The following is an 18,086-nucleotide window of genomic DNA, read 5'->3' on the forward strand; positions in this document are numbered from 1 at the left end:
AAAGCCAAACACTCCACTCAGTCTTCAATGGAATTTTCTGTAAGTGACCCCAAGCTGTTTCAATGAGATCGACTACATCTGCAAATCCAACCTGGGGCAAAAAAGCACCAGGACTTGATGAGTCTGTCTGAGTGCGGTCAGATGGGTATCACATTACAAAGGTCTGTCACTAGAGGCACTCCCTATATGACACAATGAGTGACTGCTATCAGAGGGCAATCTTGTGGTTACTCATCTGGTTTCTGACAGAGTGTGATCGGAGGATATCCTGTCTGTCAGAGGTGGAAGTCCTCAAGACCAAACATCCAGCTGCTTTAAAGACCTGATTCAACCTGAGTGACTTCCTCTTTTCAGTTGTTTTTAAAAGCTGTTCGCAAAACGCAGTGCGAATATAATTATGCAAATATAACTGCACAACTATATACCTCAAATATCCGGGACATTCCTGGGACATTCAAATACCAGAAAATCACCCATCCCTGCAGCTCTAACAATTCCAAGTTTAGGAATTTCTTGGAATATTATCTGGATCAGTCTTTAAGATAAGGTCAAAATTAAGACTGGAACTAGACAATAATGCTTAATTACAAAAGAGCCAATTAGGACACTATTTAGGCCATTCAAACACTAACAGCAATACGACACAATGGTTCCTGATCCCATACTCAAATGTAAGGATCTGCACCACTGCAAATTAAAACAGGACTTTCCCCCATAAAATGATTTAGTAGTGGTGGTAAACACTGCCCAATCCACCCACTATTTTATGACACTGTACACACTTAAAAGAGATTAAAAAAGACTGGTAATGAAAATGTTCATCACCAACATCTCCAAACCCAGACTTTTCTGCAGTAATACTATTCATCTATTTTAACACCCATCCTTTTATGGATAGGAGCCACAAAGCCTGCAGCAGAGAGTAACAGCACAGCTGTGACCATGTGCTCAGAAACTCTCCACTCCCAACAGATGACCCTGAACCAACACTCCAACCTCTTAATCTCTGTTAGCGCAGCCTCAAACTTGGCTTTGTTCTCACCAGCCCCGATAGAAGCTCAGCCAACTAGAGCTTCGGTTCTCTCGCACTGCGATACATCCCAGGCCGTCCTTCTGCATGACAAACACAAATCACAACCATGGAGACAAACGGGCATCGTTACTATCAGTTCCCAGGGGTCAATGGGAGTTCTCGCCTCAGCCAGTGAGAGGATGAAGTGGCCATCCCCTCAGGATCGGCAGGGAGAATGGGGGATCCTGAGGGAAGTGGATGTGGAGGTGATGGGTACACAACAGAAGTGGAGTGTGTGGAGTGTCTAAACCTGAAGCACAGATAATGTGTTGTTTAGCTGGTTGTGTAGCGACAGCTGATTATACACAGATGCCCCTACGAGTCGGCCAGATATGACATGATGAGGGAAGAGGGGGCTGAGGCACTGACAATGAGGAACATATGAAAAACTGGAGCAAAGAGGGAAACCTGGATGCAACAAAGACAGGCAAGAAAAAAAATAATTGAGAAGCATATTTCCTCATATTTGCTGTGCAATGGGAACAACGTTGTCACAGTTGTTGATGGCATCGCACTTGCTGGTTACCGGGGGGGAATAGAGACAAACGTTAAGCAAGAGCACATTTTCCTGCTGAAACCCAGCAATAAATAAAATGACACTAAAGCAAAACCAGTTTTTCAATCTCAAGAAGCCTCAAGAAAAAGTACTCAAAGCCTATTTGCATGTCAACAAACATGTAATGTAATAGCTGCTCTTGCGTAATTGGGTTACAAACAGAAGTCAGATACAGAAGATGTGTGACACCCAAAATACACAGCCAAGATCATTTTAGTCCAGATATGCATCGCACTGAAGCATAACGCCAGCTGCCTATGTCAACACATTTGTTAGGAGAGTTCACCCTCTAACATCATTGCATTATTCTAATACCCACTGGAATGAGGTAACTTGTCAGCTGGTATAACGTAATGTAGATCCTATTTATTTATCCGCTGCACAGTTGGTTAATGATATTACCCAAAAGATGACAGTTCTATTACGATTCCCATGCATTTTACTACATTTTGTCCAAAACCCAGCAGTTACTATGAGTTGCAACATGCTGTGTGTAAAGAACTCACAAAGAATGGTTTGAACTTGGCAGAACCCTCAAGTCACTCTGAATCAGCAAAAAGTCTTGCAGAAAGAAAAAGGTTGACGGGCATTATTTGCAGCAATCAGCACAAATGACATGCAGTGTCAGATTGTAGATTAAATACAGTCCTTAGCCCTCACTTTACCAAACTCTTACCGCGCGACATATCCGAACTGCTCGAGTTAGGGCCAAGTGTGTGAACGAATTCATAACAATCGACATTGGAGGCCAAGCAAATTCTAGTTGTGCTTCAAACAAACACTACTGCTCTCCAGAAAACCCATACACAACTCAGATCTGCAGGGATCTGGCACATTCCCACATGCAGACACTCTACAGTTTCATAACAACAGAGGGGCAACCAATTTCAAACACAAACCTTTTTGTTTTAAGAACCATTGGAAGTGTTGTCATTTTGCATTCCACCAGGTTCTAACATGTTGCAACCGATGCCGCACCTCGGCTATTCTTTCTCCAGTCCCAGATAAAAAGGCTGATTTCAGCAGGTGAGTCATATTGAAATTAGTGGCTTCTCCTCTGAAAGCATTTGGTGACACCTACACCTTAAATATCACCAGTCTCTGAATAAGAACGACTTACGCATTGCCCACTCCTGATCCACTTAGGGAGCCCAATGTTATCTGACGGATTGGGAGATGTTGTACAAGAGGATTTGTTGGGGGGGGGGGCAGTGGGAACAGTTGGTCAATGGGCAGACAGCGGTGCATGGGATTATTTTGTAAAACATGGACTCACAGAGTCAGAAACACTGGTCTGTCTGCCAGCATCATGTGACAGCTCGACAGTGCAGAGGAATAACTGCCAACAGCTTCGGCTGTATCAGATTACAGCTCAGCAAATGGAAAAAGCAAAAATAAGGAGGCTTATTTGTAGAGGGCTGAGATATATTCTATTATACATAAGTGCAAGAACAGAGAGGAGCAGAGGAGGCCGACCAAACAAAAGCTCAATAGTTGAGGATGCTAGGATACAGGGCGCCAGAGGAAATACATCCTGTGGCATTTTGACAATGAAACATTAACATATTACATGTGTTTCATAGCATTTGTCTTTGACTAAATGAAAAACAGATGCAATGGGGGGGGGCACGAAAAGTAAAAATATCGTTTTTTAATTTGTGGAGTCTGTCCGTAAGGACAAACCTGCAAAGTAAATGTCCTACATTTGCAGGATTGATTAATTTGACTTTAAAATGTGTTATTAGTCAGTTGTTAATTTAAGTGTTTGTCAGACTGATTTAAAGGGTGGACGTTTCTACTCTAACCTCATTATTTTTGGATTTTCTCAAATGTATGCTGCCAAGGTATGAACAAATGGGAATCAGGGTAATTGAAAAAAAATTCTCTAGGCCTTAATCTGGCTTCTCAGTGCTGTATATGGGTGTTGCCAGTGATGAGCTAAGCTGTGGCTGTTAGGTCAGGTCTGCAGTCACTGGAAATGGCAATGTACAAAACAGCTAAACACATTGTGCAGAATATGGCAGATACACTTTGCATCTGGAATGAATGGAGAGTGTATTTAACCCCAATGTGGTTCTGCAGCATCACTCTCTGTACCATTAACTGATACCTCTGGACACCATTTACTGAGCGGGTGTGCTCGACAAGTCACTCACTCAGCACCGTTACTGTATCAACACTGTCAAACAAGTGAATCCGGCTTTAAGATTCCTGGATCCTGCAGATTAGCTTCAGACATTCTTAATTACTTAATGTACGGTCAAACTAAAACACAATCTACATAAGTGCAATCCTGCAGTGTTTAGATGATGATTAGAGCAGGGTACAGTGTCAAGGTGTGGTGTGTGGACCCATGACTTAACATCTCTGGGGACTGCAGGGGCCTGTACAGACAGAATATGGGACAGACAGGCCCAGACAGGCAGAAAACACAGTACAGTATAGTCACTGATGGCTTACAGATACTGTTGCGCAATTGTGGATGCAGTTGTTACAGCGTGAACCCTGACAGCTACAGTAAACAACTCCCTTTGAAAGTTTATTGAAAAGGAGATGAAGAGACTTAAAAGGGTGTGTGTGTGTGTGTGTGTGTGTGTGTGTGTGAGTGTCTTGATGGGTTGTCATGTCCATGTGTGCAGCAGGAGAGTGGTTATCCTGCAAGCAAGATGTCACACACTCATCCCTAACAACAGCTGGTATGTGTCCTCTAACAGCCACACATCCATGAGCATGAGCACATCTTATGTCTGCAGAATCAGAGTGCAGCAGTATCTGCATTACTGCTGCCTCAGGAGTGTTTCCAGTTATTATTAAAACTTAACAGAAAGGCTTAGTATGCATTCCACAAGAATGTAAAATGCACAACAGTTCAACTGCTTTCAGGAAAACGATCTGCAGACATGTAATAATGCCATAAAAAACCTACAGTTCCAATAGATTCCTATTTTGTGCATGTTTCTGTACATTTAAATCAGGAAACAGAAGGAACTGTCTTGTTCAAAGCCCCAGCACAGGCCCATGTGGATCAAAGCTGAGAGAGAGAGAGGAGGCGGCTTATTTAAAGAACCATGTTGTGAAGATGGTGAGGGAGGTAATGGAGCTGGGATACGGAAATGGATGTGGGCAGAAGGGAGGGTTGGAGCACTGGGAGACAGATGCAGATTGCAGTCGTGTCTTCCTCTAGAGTGTGAACTAAGGGGGGTGATAGTTACAGCAAGAGAGGAGATAAGATAATTTTATTTGGCTCTCTGAAAGACATGATGAAACCACAGAGTAATAACCCTTAAATATTTAAGATTCCCCTGGCATTGGGGTCAGAGGTTAATTATGGGTGTTAATGTATGTCTGCTCACAGAATTATAAAATTAATCAAGTATTAGCTAAAATATGCGTTAAACCAAGCAGCAGACTCTTCTTTCTTGTTATGACGCTCAAACTCTACCTCAGTAAAACTGCTGAACATGTTTGGTCATACCAATATTACATTTGAAAGCATTTCAGATACACTCTTTACTGCAAATGCAGAAATTGAAATTCATATTTGTTTTCATTAGAAGCTCTCACAATAGTATACCTGCATCAGCATGCAGACTGCAGCATGTGCACTCATTTACCCTCTGCACACCCTAACGCTGGTGATGTAAGAGGATAAACCCCGGGGTCAGGACTCTGTCTGGTCCAATGACAGCAGACATGGATACATACATGACAGGAAGAGAAAAAAAAAAAAACTTTTGTGCATCCAAAGTAACAGGTCTCATGCTGCAACAAAAATATTTTTGTTTAAACTGTGGCAAAGGTCCAGAATGTTAATTTTGAAAAGAGTTATTTCAAAATCAATCCAAGCTTATCTTTGTGTTTCTAATGGCTGAATAATCCTTGCTACAACAAAAAAATAGAGGAGTAAATCAAAGCAAAGAATGCAAAGAAAAACAGACAAGAGCGTGTGCTGTTTATAGAGAACCAGCTGGACTCAGGCACAAGCCATCACAATCTTTGGCAGGAGAGAGGCTTTTTCCATCTATCAAGTCTGGATGGTGAAGACGCAGGCATTTGCAGCAGCTCCGTCTCCATGCCAGGCTTCCACAAAGCCTCAGTGGACACGGAGCTTTAGTCTGAACTTTAAACAGAGGACAGGAAAAGAAACAGCACGTTGGCAAAAGTCTTCATAAATCACATTTCACTGCAAACGACCGTTAGAGGCTGAACTTTCAAAAAAAGCCAAGTATCTAATTTGCAAGATGCTTACTCACTAAGTAGCATAACCAACCACGTAGCTTTTGTTTAATAGAATCAGTAATGCGAGTTTGTGAGCTGCAGTTCAGTGGCCTCGACTCCGGTAAGAAGTATTCAGCTGTTATCTGTGAGCTAAGAGAACGGGTCAGTGAAGAAGCTGGGCATTTGTCTGAGGTTGGGAAACGGGCAGCTATCTCCTATGAGAATGCCTTGAAGGTTTTCCTGTTGTGACACAGCGGGCCAGGCTACAGCACCGGGCATGTAATTGGGAAATAAGTAGGGCGTGTGACTTTAAAGCTGCAGTCACTTTAAATGTAAATCAAATGACACAAGGTTGAGCATTTATGCACAGAATCACTTTCAGCTGCAAAGGTAAAATGTGAACTGCAGTAATGACACTTGTATCCAAAGGCACAGCTGCTATTTCCACACAAAATCTCATTCATGGTGCAAAGTGGAGGTCAATCAGGAAAGAGCCTTTATAAATGAGACTGTTCAGAGTTTTCTCTATCTGCCACCTCTACATTTAATACCTGCTTAGGTTTAGGCAACCAGTAATATTTAGAAATAAATTGGGAAAATGTCAATTTAAAGAAATAAACATTGCTGATTTACAGCAGCTCTCAGGAAACCTTATCCCCATTTCATTTAAACTAAATGTGTTTTTATTTATCTTCTCAATTTCGTTTAACTCGGAAATACAGTTCCTAGGCTTGATGAACAGCTGTCAGTTCCCTTATTGCTGTTGCAGCTTACGTTTTAACCATGTACATGTTCACTTTAGGTGACACCAGCCCAGGAGAAGAGTTAACACTTCAATACGTGGATCAGGGAAGTCTAAATGGGGCACTTGTTTCCAACAAATGGCCTCCTCTTTGAAATGCCAGTTGAGTTCGGTGTCCTAATTCATGTTAGTGAGACAGCAAATTTAACACACACACACACACACACACACACACACACACACACACACACACACACACACACACACACACACACACACACACACAATCTTGTCTGATCATGTCAAAAGAGGCAGCAGTCCCAGTCCAAACCTGACAGTTCATTCACACATTAAGCTTTTTATCCAGTGAAGGGCCTTTTCTGCCACTTTATTACAAGAGGAGATTTCTTATTTTTAACTCATTCATACAGAACAAAACTCAGGATGATGCCTGTACAAACAAGAACTCTTCCACACAAAATTTACTCACAATGTTTAGCAGTAGGTATTGTTGGACCATACTGCTCTTTTATCACGTGTTTCGAGCTAATGTAATATTATTACAGGATCCCTGCTGTAGAAAGAAATCTCAGCAGATTCCTACAGAGAAAAAAAAAAAAAAAAAAAAAAAAAAGAGAGTTACATTTAGAGAAAAGTCCAAAAATATCGACTGCGTGCGTTGGCTTCAGACCGTGGGGTAAAAACAGGCACAGTAGTTCAAGTCTTCCCATAACAGCTACCTTGTGATCATTTGCTTTAAATATCATGTCAAAGCTGGTTCTTTGTTTCTATTCATTGCTTTTTTTATTTACATTTCAATGCTCTTTTTACTTCTGTCTGACCCCCCCCCCCCCCAGACCAAGGTCTACGTAAACAGCTACAAAACCTCACAGATGTTCCCACCACAGCTCCACTGCTGCCCTTCCTCTTGTTATGGTCATCACTATTTCTGGCTTTACCAAGTTACGACCACCTCTTTTATTTTCAGACCCCCCCCCCCCCACTGAACAAACCGAAGTCAGATGATCATACAGACAGCAGCGTCAGGTTGGACCGTGTCCACTTTAACCTAATGAAGTAATAAAGTACACAGCTTCATGATTCTGCTCCTCTGTCTGCAAAACAACTCCTGAATGTTTACTGAACTTTACAGTTACTTGAATCAGATGTTTCGGGAATCAGCAGACCACGTCAGTGATCAGTGACCTCAGATTCCTCTGGGATTTCTACCTTATGTTCCTCCCCACAGCTGTACTCACACTTCGAGAAGATCAGTTACTTTTTTACCTGAAGGCTGAAGGCTCAGTTTACCTGACACACATTTAAACTGTTTTGTTTGGTTTGACCTTCTGTCCTTTTGCAACAACAAAATTCACTTCAACTCAAAACCAAAAACCTCAGCATTTAAAACAATCTTATAAGCTTCATATCCCAACCTGAAAACCCTCTGATGGACAAACAAACCCCATCAACCAACATGATTGACTGATTGGATGGAACAGACTAAATATTTACTATTTGTTTACACTTTTCCACACAGCTCTGACAGTGTTTTGGTGTCTCTATGCTGCTCAGTTTAAATTTAGCATTGAAACAGTCAGATGTGTATACCTATAAAACAACATACTGTCATCTCTGTGCAGAAATTCAGTTTCTTCTTTGCTTTATTTTAAATAGTTTCACATAAATACAACTGCAGGGGTGGCATCACACATCCTGCAAGCTTCAGACACTGTCGCTGCCTTGAGTGCAACCTACGTTTCGCCCGACATGCCTGAAACGCAGGCTTTTGGCAACACAATGACAGCAGATGCTCCATGCATGTGGTCACGTGAGCAGTTCACGCACTGCGAGGTGGATCTGTCAGTCAACAGGATGCCTCTTTAGCGGTGCTAAGGAATGAGTGAAGTGTGTAAATGTAGAAATGAATGTAAACATGCTGCCAACTTCCTGACAGATCAGGTCGTGACAAGAAGGACATACATGAAGTCTTGCATCATCAGCTCGTAGTCAGTTTTTCCTGTTGAGTAGCACAAATGTCTCGCATACGCCGATATTACCACATGACTGAAACTGGAAGAAACAGCTCTGAAACTTTCCTAGAAGTCTATAAATTACAGTGTTTCAATCAGAAATCCATAATAAGTTTACATTACCCAATTTCAACTGCTATGAATGTTGTAGACTTGGCATTAAAATAAACTATTTAAGTACGTGGATAAAATGCCGCTTTGTTCAAATCAAAGCTCATCAAGATATGGAACACATTTGCATATTGTGAAGCCCCAATTTTCTGATTATTTCGCAGCTGCAAGTGCAGACCAGCCATGTCATAAACACTTGCAGGAGAAAATGAAGGCAGCGATGAATCAAAGCCTTTTTTTTTTTTTTTTAAATCTAAATTAAAGCAAGGAAATCAACCTGTCATTCAAAGCAAATGGGCAGATAGCAACATGTTACACTGCTTCTGCCATTTCAGCTGTAAAGCCACAGCTAAAACTAAATCCTTCCCAACTCATCACATTTACCAACACTGAAGAGGAGTGTGATGTAAAATCTAATTAACTATAGAGTCTGTGGTGACATCTTAGCATTTCTTTGGCTGGTGTTTGTGCCGTTAAGGGCAGCAGAACTACACCAGGAATAACCAAGAAAGTCCAGCAGGCAGCAGGAAGAGACATCTCACAGGTGAAGAATGAAGTTCAGGGCCCTGATGCTTCTGCTCTGCCCAAAGGCCAATAACCATCAGTCTGTCACAGGCAGAGCTCTCGCATGGCCTGCTCTATATTTAGCAGACAAAGCCTCATCAGTCTGAGTACTGAATTCAATTTCAAGGGACATCGTTAATCTACACTTATACATCATTTGGGTTGTGCTAATGTGGGTTCTTAATGCTTCTGTGCAGCATGTGGTTTGCATGTCCAGGCTAAATCTTGCACTCACTCCAGGGTTTCAAAAATTTGAAATGCATTAGTGTTTCCATGGAAAACAAGCTTGGCAGTCTGAGCTCTGCTCTTTGTGTCTTTGCATTATTATAACTGCAGAGTTTCTCACAGGAACCTCACAGGAATTTCACAGAAGGAAAATAATAAACCAGAGTCTCAACAAAGAAGCTACAAGACAAGATCAGAAATAAATGATCTAGTTTGCTACTGACCAGAAATAAGAGTTTGATAAGAACTAATAAGAATTCAAAGTGCTCTGACTCCTGGCTAAACAGAAAATACTGAGGGACTCAGTATATCTGAGCTACACTGCTGTTTGTTTAATGTCCTGGCTCTCCTCAGAGACAATCCTCTCCCTGTTCTATGCTCCACACAGAGCAAGTCCTTGACATTTCAGTCAATGTCTGTCCACTGGGGGAGACAAGGGACATGAATGCTTGTGAACAAGGCCAGTCTGCCTGCTGCAAACAAGTGCAAATTCATTTTACATTGAGCTGATACTCTGGTGTAAAGCGGCTCACACTGAGTAAAAAGTGTCATTTTATGGTCACAGACTGGGAACCGTACGACAGAAACCCTGTGGTCTTTCCTACCTGAGCGCCTGCACACAGCTACATAAGTACTAAAGTGCTGATCTAATAGTAGTAATAGTAGTTTGCACCAAAACTTGTATCAGTTAAGTAGATTGAAAATAGGAAACTGGGAAAGTATGTCACTACTTTGTGGTATTTCAGAGACCAAACTTAAAAAAAAAAAATACAGCATTACACTTATAGTACGTAAATAATCCATAATTGCTGCTATATAATTAAGTAAGGGATATGAATAATGACTGTTGTGATTGTGACACCCTTTTATCATCCCATCAAGCAACGTCTGCGTGATTCAGCACAAAAGACTCAGACGGTGGATTTTTCCTTTGTAACTGTAAACTAGAAAAGGAAATTCAAGTGTGATGCCTTTTCCATACTTGGACCACTGGCATAGAACAACCAGAGGACTCAGAGCCCAAAGAGAACATTGTTCCCTTCTGCTCTCAGAGACAATGTGAAGGCTTTGTAACCTCCATGTTTATTATGGGAGAAAGTTGATGACTACTCAGTTATGCTTGGACAGCTTGGCATAACTATCAGTTGAGACTGTTTAAATGCCACAGTGACTCAAACCACACAGCTCCTGAGTAAATTTAACCTGAGTCAACTTGAACAGAGTTTAAAAAAAAAAAAAAACCAAGCACAAAGATGAATACTACACAGTGTTCTCAACACAAGCAATAACACTGTCCCGTAAGCAATCACTCACATTGCAAATAACTTCAATAACATAGCCTGGTGAGTTTTAATTTCATGCCAGATGTTTTATGGCGTCACATGTTTTAAATGGTGAACAAAGATTAAATGTATTAGTAAAATATTAGAGTCCTACTTCTACAAGACCCACATTCAACATCCAAGTTGTTAAATCTTCTACGTCTAAAGAAATCTTATATGACTAAAGGAACGAAACTCTTTAATTTACACTTGTGGTTGAATTCTACGATGACTGCATTCTGCATGCAACACACAGGCTTTCTCAGCGTCACTCCCTGGTTTTCCACAAACACCCTTCTGTGAATACATGCTAAGAATCTCCTTCATAAATAAACTGTGCTGTCCAAGCTGAAGGTCCTGCTTGACAAAGATGGACAAAAAAAAAAAATATCAGAGCAGAGCAGAGCAGATATCACAGGACTTTTTCATAAGCGCCCTGATCCCATTCCCAGATTATATTTAGGAGTTTCCTCTGTTTATGGAAGAGAGCCTAGAGCTGAACTGAAGAGGAGGGAGAAAAAGTAGAGCTGACCTCAAAACACCACCAGGCATTCATCAAAAGAACTTCAAGTGTTGGTGATAATTTCTAAGCATCCGTCATCCAGAAATAGGCTGCTGTCAGTCAGCCTCTGGCCTACTTTGTCTGCAGGCCCTGCTGGGACATCCAGCATCATATGCAGTCGGCTTTGGTGCACACGGCTGGGATGCCGATGTTCGACCGACTGGACCCACGCCAGGGTTCAAGTAATCTGGTTTCATAGCAGTAAACCACTTAAGCTCTCTGTGTCATTAAGTCTTATGATCTGGACTCTCATTAACTCAGTCCTCCCCCCCAGCATGATCAAGAGTTCACTTTGCAATGCCACAGACCGAAGAAAACCTTTCATCTTCTGAGCTTTGTCAGGAAAATCATCATTTACTGAAGCATCAGTGGGAATAGTTTGAGTAAGACAGCATGTTGCTGTTCATACAAAGTGCTCGACACACAAGAAGCCTGTTGTGATATAGAGGCCTGATGAATCACAGTGTCATCCCTATGAACAGAAGATTAAAAGAACTGTCGTATGAAACACCTCAAAAAAAAAATCTTTCCTGGCACTGAGTCTGCAAAAACGTCGTTTCATCTCTGCACAGATTTCTTTCATTACTTAAGAGTTAATACATTTCATCATGTTCGGTAGTTACTCTTGCTTTGAACAGTTCTGGACTAACATTACCTCAAATTCTAAAATGTAAATGAAGTTCACAAGGAGAGCACTAGTCCCCCCACCATGTGAGAACTCTGTAGTCAGCATTTCACATCTCCCTCTCCCTCTCTCTGCATGCACAGGCCCAAACAGATGCTCCTCCTGAGGAAAACCCTCTGGCAAATGATGAAAGGGGCATTTTTCTTTATTATTATGACGTTATCATAATGTCAAATACCAATAAGTATGACAGTCACTTACGTGAACTACTCAAATTGGAGCAGCATATCGCAAATGAGTTAGAGTTAAAGTTAAAGTTAATCCAACTCCAAGGAAAAAAAAAAAACAAACAAAAAAGCACAATTATCATAAATAAAAATGATAAACTTTTGGCTGCTGACTCTAAAATCTCTTCTGTTCATATAATGTCATGTAAATTTTAATTTTCAAGACAAATACTATTTGGAAGTAAGAGGACCAGCGTGTACCTGTTGCTGATTGTATATGAGTGTGCCACAATGCTATTCAGGACGACTGACGTGGCTGACATCTTCAGTTCATTCCAGCACGTCTTTAACAGACTCTTTCGGGAAATGAAACACCGTGACAGGTCATATTTTAGGACATTTTTCACAGTAGTTTGGTCAAGGGCAAAGTCAGCAGCCAGGGGATCATCGGTGAAGCTTTTAATCCTGCACTGTGCCCGTTTTGGAAGCAGGAACCCCTGGCTGGTACAGCCCGGTGACATGAGGATCAAACAGATGAACTGTAAAATTATTTGGGCTTACGACCTGACAGGAGGTGGATCTACGGCAGCTACACTGACGGGACAATTAGTTAAGATTTCTTATTACATACATTTTATTATGCCAGGTGAAGGTGGGACTGTTTATTCTGTAGATGCATGTGATCATGACTGATGAACCACACTGCACTTCACACTGAGCTTAGCATCTTTAGGAAGCTTCACCAAGACCTAAACTAGTCAGAGATACAAATAAACATTCAAGAGCTGATATAAACCGGTTCCAACAATGCCCGGTATGAACACACCTGTCCACTAAACAACTGAAGTACAGTCCTTGTTATAAAGCCCCTATGATAACATCATTAGTGCCATTCTTGCATTGTTAGTAAGAAAACAGGAGCCGATAAACAATTTACTATGTATGAACAAAGAATAACATACAAACCTGTTTGGACACCAATTCTGCTTCCTGGTAACTGTGATAAAAAGCTAATTTATACATAAACGTAACACAGATTAGAACCACAACTAATTTCACAGCAGCCAATTGTGGTCGTAGGTAAAGTGGACAAACTCAGGTTGAGACAAGCCCAGTGTGAAAAGCGCTGTATTAAATATCCCTCTAATACTGGTATGAAAGAAAGCACTTCTCTGACTTCGCCCCTGACACTTTGCACAGTCTGAGACTGTAACAATATGATCACATGACCACCGTGATCCTTCTGCATTAACGTCCCTTTCATGGATTATATTCACTCTTCAGAACCAAATGGGCCCCGTTTCAAAAGTCTGAGCTTTTCCTTTGAAGATGCGACACATTTCTGGTGGCCGACGTATAAATCTGTTACAGTCTGACCATAAGAGCAGCGGTTAACTCCGACCAGGCCGTGCCTCCCATCAGAGGCTGCTGCGCACTAATTAAAACCAGTCATTTTCTAATGAATTGTGTAATATCTTCAGCACACTACACTGCACAGAGATGGACTCAAGGGAAGATTAAAAACAGAGGCTGACAGATTGGAGCCAGTACCACTTCACTGGGATGATTCCCTGAGATCCACATTGAGACTGTTTGGCTTTAGAGTTTTTTTCTTAAGTTTTTGCGTCTCAAATGATGTGAGAATTTCACAATTTGACAGGAGCCTCAAAAGGCTCATCAGGACCCAGATATGAGGTAAACAAAAGCACTTCCATACTATTTTCAACCACGTTACCAAAGAAAACCACGTCACCCAGACCAACAGCAGGCACCTGCACTGTTGTCTGCAACATGTCAAAGTTTATCTCATCTCATCATCTCATCATCTCAACAATGACCCAAACTCCTCCAGAGGAAAGTCCAGCAGTGTCCGACTGTGAACGGAAACGTGCAGTGTGCTGGTGCGGACATGACAGCCCAGACACCTGACATCCCCACAGGACGTTTCTCAGCTCTAAGAAAAAAATAAATAAAAAATCTCAAATCTCATGAATCTCCCAACATGCCAACATTTACGTCACTTGAGGTTTAGAAGCTTTAAACCACCAGACAGTTTTCCAGTCAAGGGTGTCATTTTAAACGCTTGCCACACTTGGGTGTGGGTGAGAACCTATCCTATGATCTGTGAAAGGGAAAGAGCAGTGGAGGATCATCTGGACATGACGGAAAACTTTTCTGAGGCATCTAAATCTAAATGCTTTCAAGAAAAAGTGTCCGTTAGATTCCTGCATCAAGCAGCTTCTGAACACTTATTGCAGTGTCCTCTTTCTAATTCCAAAGTTATGAGATGGCTCACGGCCCTCAGAAGTGGACTGCTTTTTTCTTTTCTGCAGGAAGCATTCCTCTCTAATAACAGGGGAAGTTACTAAAAGGTCCATGCAAACAGTGAAGCAGGAGAAAACACCCAAACTAGACTTGGTCCTCTTATTAAATCGGGCCGCAAAAAAAATAAATAATAAAGCTGTGACATTCAGCAGAACATCCATGCTCAAAAAAAAAAAAGACGCACTGAGACACTAGACATGGAACATGAAAATGCCCAGCTGTGGCTGAAATGAAATGAAGGCTGGGTGGGACTGAAGCAATAAACACAGATATGAGATGATTAAACGACATGGGTGTTGTATGTTGAGTACGTTCTATTGTTGTTGAGGAGTTCATGAGGAGCTTTGGGTTTTTTTATTTGAGCTAGATCAAAGCTTGGAGAAAACAGTGAGAACTGGACAAGGCCTCATTTCCAGGACTCGGGCCTGATTCATCCTCTGAATTAAACAGGCAACTGGCCTTTATCAATAATAACCTCAAAAACACTTACTACACTTGCGTGAGCTTCTACAGACATACAATCATGATTTCAGCTGGTAACTATAAAAAAAAAGTTCATTTCTAAATTTCTTTGCTGTAAAAAAGAAACATAATAAAGATAATAACATATTTAAACCTTATTATAGGTTAGATGATATAATGAGAACTGGTTTTGTGGCAAAACAGTGACATCAAATGTCACATCAGATATAAAATCATCCATCCAAAACCAAGTGTATACACTTTTAAGCTCATTTTGAAAATCAGCAATTCACTTTTCCCAGACTCACTATTTCCTGCTGAAATATATCACATTTGCTATAAATATTATATGATCCTGCAGCGTTTAGCTCACATGCAAACAGTCTACTGTCTGCTTCACAGCAAATGCTTAGTTTAACTGAGCGTTTTGGCTCATGCACCACCACCTGCATGTACAGCTGTCAGAGGAAAAGTGACAATCCTAGGAAAGTATCATAGCACCTGAAAGTGAAACACACATTTTTTATTTTATTTCAAGACGAGAACATGATGCCAATTTAGTGAAAGTACACTTGGCATCTTCAAACTACAAGAACTCTGAAGACAATAGCAGCTGAGCAGGGTTTTCTGTAATCAGCTCTTTATACCTGCCTCTGACCTGCACGGTAATGTTCCCCTGCACTTCAGTGTCTGCTCACACTGAATTATTTAAAAGAAGAGCAGGATACACTATGACTTCTGGGTCACCACCATTACAACAAAAAGAGACTGCTTTAACTTCAGCAAACGGAAAGGCAAAGCATTGATCATTCATAGAACCTGCTTCAACATATTTGTACCTTTAATTAGAGCTGGTCAGAGATCAGATTAAACAAATGACCACACCATGAAGCCATCCATTATCTATACCTGCTTATTCCTAACCAGGGTCACAGGGATCTGCTGGAGCCTTTGGGTGAAAGGCAGGGGTACACCACCCTGGACAGGTCACCAGTCACCATAAAATGAAAATACATACAACAACCAATGAAATGCAACCAGACGTTCCACCAATCACATCACTGGTCACAACAAATCCAGAGAAATGCAAAGAGGGAGGACTGCACAGTAAAAGTAAATGCCATGTGTGGGTGTATTTTTGAAACCCAGTTATCTTTAGGTGAACGTGACAACACACATGGTGGATTTTCTTATTTAGATTTGTGCATGGGAATAAATCTTAAGGGCAAAAACTGGAGGATTACGTGAAAATTTCCTGGATTTTAAGGTTGAGATATATTTTAGATGCAGATAGTGAAACCTGTAATCTGTGATAGTGGAGAAGTTTAGTACTCCCATACCCCAGGCTTATCTTATCTTATCTAGATAACACCAAGCTATAGTTCAGCAGTTATCTGCTGCTACCTCAACATCATCCTACAGGTTTTCTTAGGTTCACTTTTATCTCCCAGATTTATGTGTCAGGTCCATGCCTCCTCCAGTGAGATGGGGCTCTTCAGTGCAGTTTCCCTCCCTCAGCTACGAGGCCTGGAGCCTGCTGACCCTGCCCTGCAGCTAAAGGCTGCCTCTTCTCTGCTTATTCTGCATTTAGGCCAATAATAAACCCATCAAAAAAGGACTGTTCCTCCTCCTCCTGCTGCATTTGAAGCATCACTGCATTCTCTGAACTCTCATCATTTGTCTTTGTTTGGAGACTCCAGCCAACCCCCCAGGCCACCGTGGGCATTGGAGGTTAAAGAAAAATGCCGTTTCTTCGGTGGGCACATTAAAACACATTACAGACAGAGCTGAGTGGACACGTCTGGCGCTAATTGCATCGCTCTGTGCTGTAGCCTGAACGTCTCAGGCTGTGATCCTGCTTTTGCAGCCTGCTGGCTAACTTGCTAGTGGGCTAATCTCTGCTGGCAACTTTCAGGGCCATTAGCTGAGGTCCTGCAACTGCGTTACTAAGTTTACAAGCTGGTGCGACAATGTTTTAAAAACTCCGCTTTTGTTTTGCCACACTGACGGACTACTTTCTTCAGTGGCACAGTTAGAATCCCAGTGGAAGTTTTCTGGGTATACAAACACCAGAACCACAATGGCGGTGCGCCTTTCTTTGAAGGTAGCAACACACAGCGAATAACACGAGCATGTGTGCGCTCCTGAGCTGGACGAACTGCGCAAAACGGACAACAACATAGCAGAGAGTGGCGCTTCTGCCCTTCTTCTTTGCGTTTCTTTCAAGTTTGCGCCATATTGAGTGCGCCTGCAGAGGCTCCGGGCGACGCAACATTGTTTCCAGGAAAACAAAAGCCACAAGGAAAAGCGTCCACTTACCTTGGCGATAGCCTTCTTATATCTCATGACAGCCTGCTGGATGAGTGTGCGGACTTTAATATTTCCATCCCCGCACGGCACCACCACCCGGGTCCTGCCAAAACACACCGTGACTTTCATGGTTTTAGGATCCGAGATCTCGCCAAGATTCGGAGTAAAACCGAGAAGAGGAGGGTGAGGAGAGATCCGTGTGAAAATAAAAAAGGCGCATGGGTTTTCGTTTGTCCCGGTATTCCTTCACAGAAGCGAGGACTCAAGGTCTTTCCGCGTCCCCCCGGCGGCTGACATTGTATTCTGTAATTTTTCAGACCACCTGTTTAGCTGCTCGCTCTCTTCTTCCTTCCCACTCTCGATCCTGATCCCTCTCTCTCCCAGCTCGGCTAATGCTCGGTCATGTGCTGCGTTCAGGTTGTGTCGGAATCCGCAGGTGGGCATCCAGCATGAGTGACAAAGGGTAAAAGGCAAAACTGGTCCCAGATAATACAAAACTATATGGCTCATGTATTGTACTGGGATAACAGTGGCAATTCTAGAGCTAATGCATGAAAGCAAGTGGTAATAGTCTTAAATAAGAGCCTATAGTTTTTGATAGGGTGAAAACTATAAGCCTACAGAGATTTTACCAGTTTGCCATGTTTGTTCAGTTCACTCTCCTGACTGAAAAAACCCTACAGGTTTTCCTATTAACCTGTAACCTAAATGAGGAAAGTAGGAATGGTGCCT

The 18,086-nt window shown here is 41.9% G+C and overlaps 1 protein-coding gene across 6 annotated transcripts in view; it reads right to left on the reverse strand.

Moving 5' to 3' along the window:
• pard3ab (par-3 family cell polarity regulator alpha, b) overlaps nucleotides 1-17,758 on the reverse strand; it is a 191,031-nt gene extending 173,273 nt beyond the window's left edge. For all 6 annotated transcript variants that reach the window (XM_026313169.1, XM_026313171.1, XM_026313168.1 and 3 more), the window contains exon 1: nucleotides 17,364-17,758. In XM_026313169.1, the coding sequence (XP_026168954.1) occupies nucleotides 17,364-17,483 (120 nt within the window). In that variant the 5' untranslated portion in view covers nucleotides 17,484-17,758. The remainder of the gene's footprint in view (nucleotides 1-17,363) is intronic.
• Between the last annotated feature and the right edge of the window lie 328 nt (nucleotides 17,759-18,086).

This window comes from Mastacembelus armatus, chromosome 17, assembly GCF_900324485.2.
Source record: "Mastacembelus armatus chromosome 17, fMasArm1.2, whole genome shotgun sequence".
NCBI lineage: Eukaryota > Metazoa > Chordata > Actinopteri > Synbranchiformes > Mastacembelidae > Mastacembelus > Mastacembelus armatus.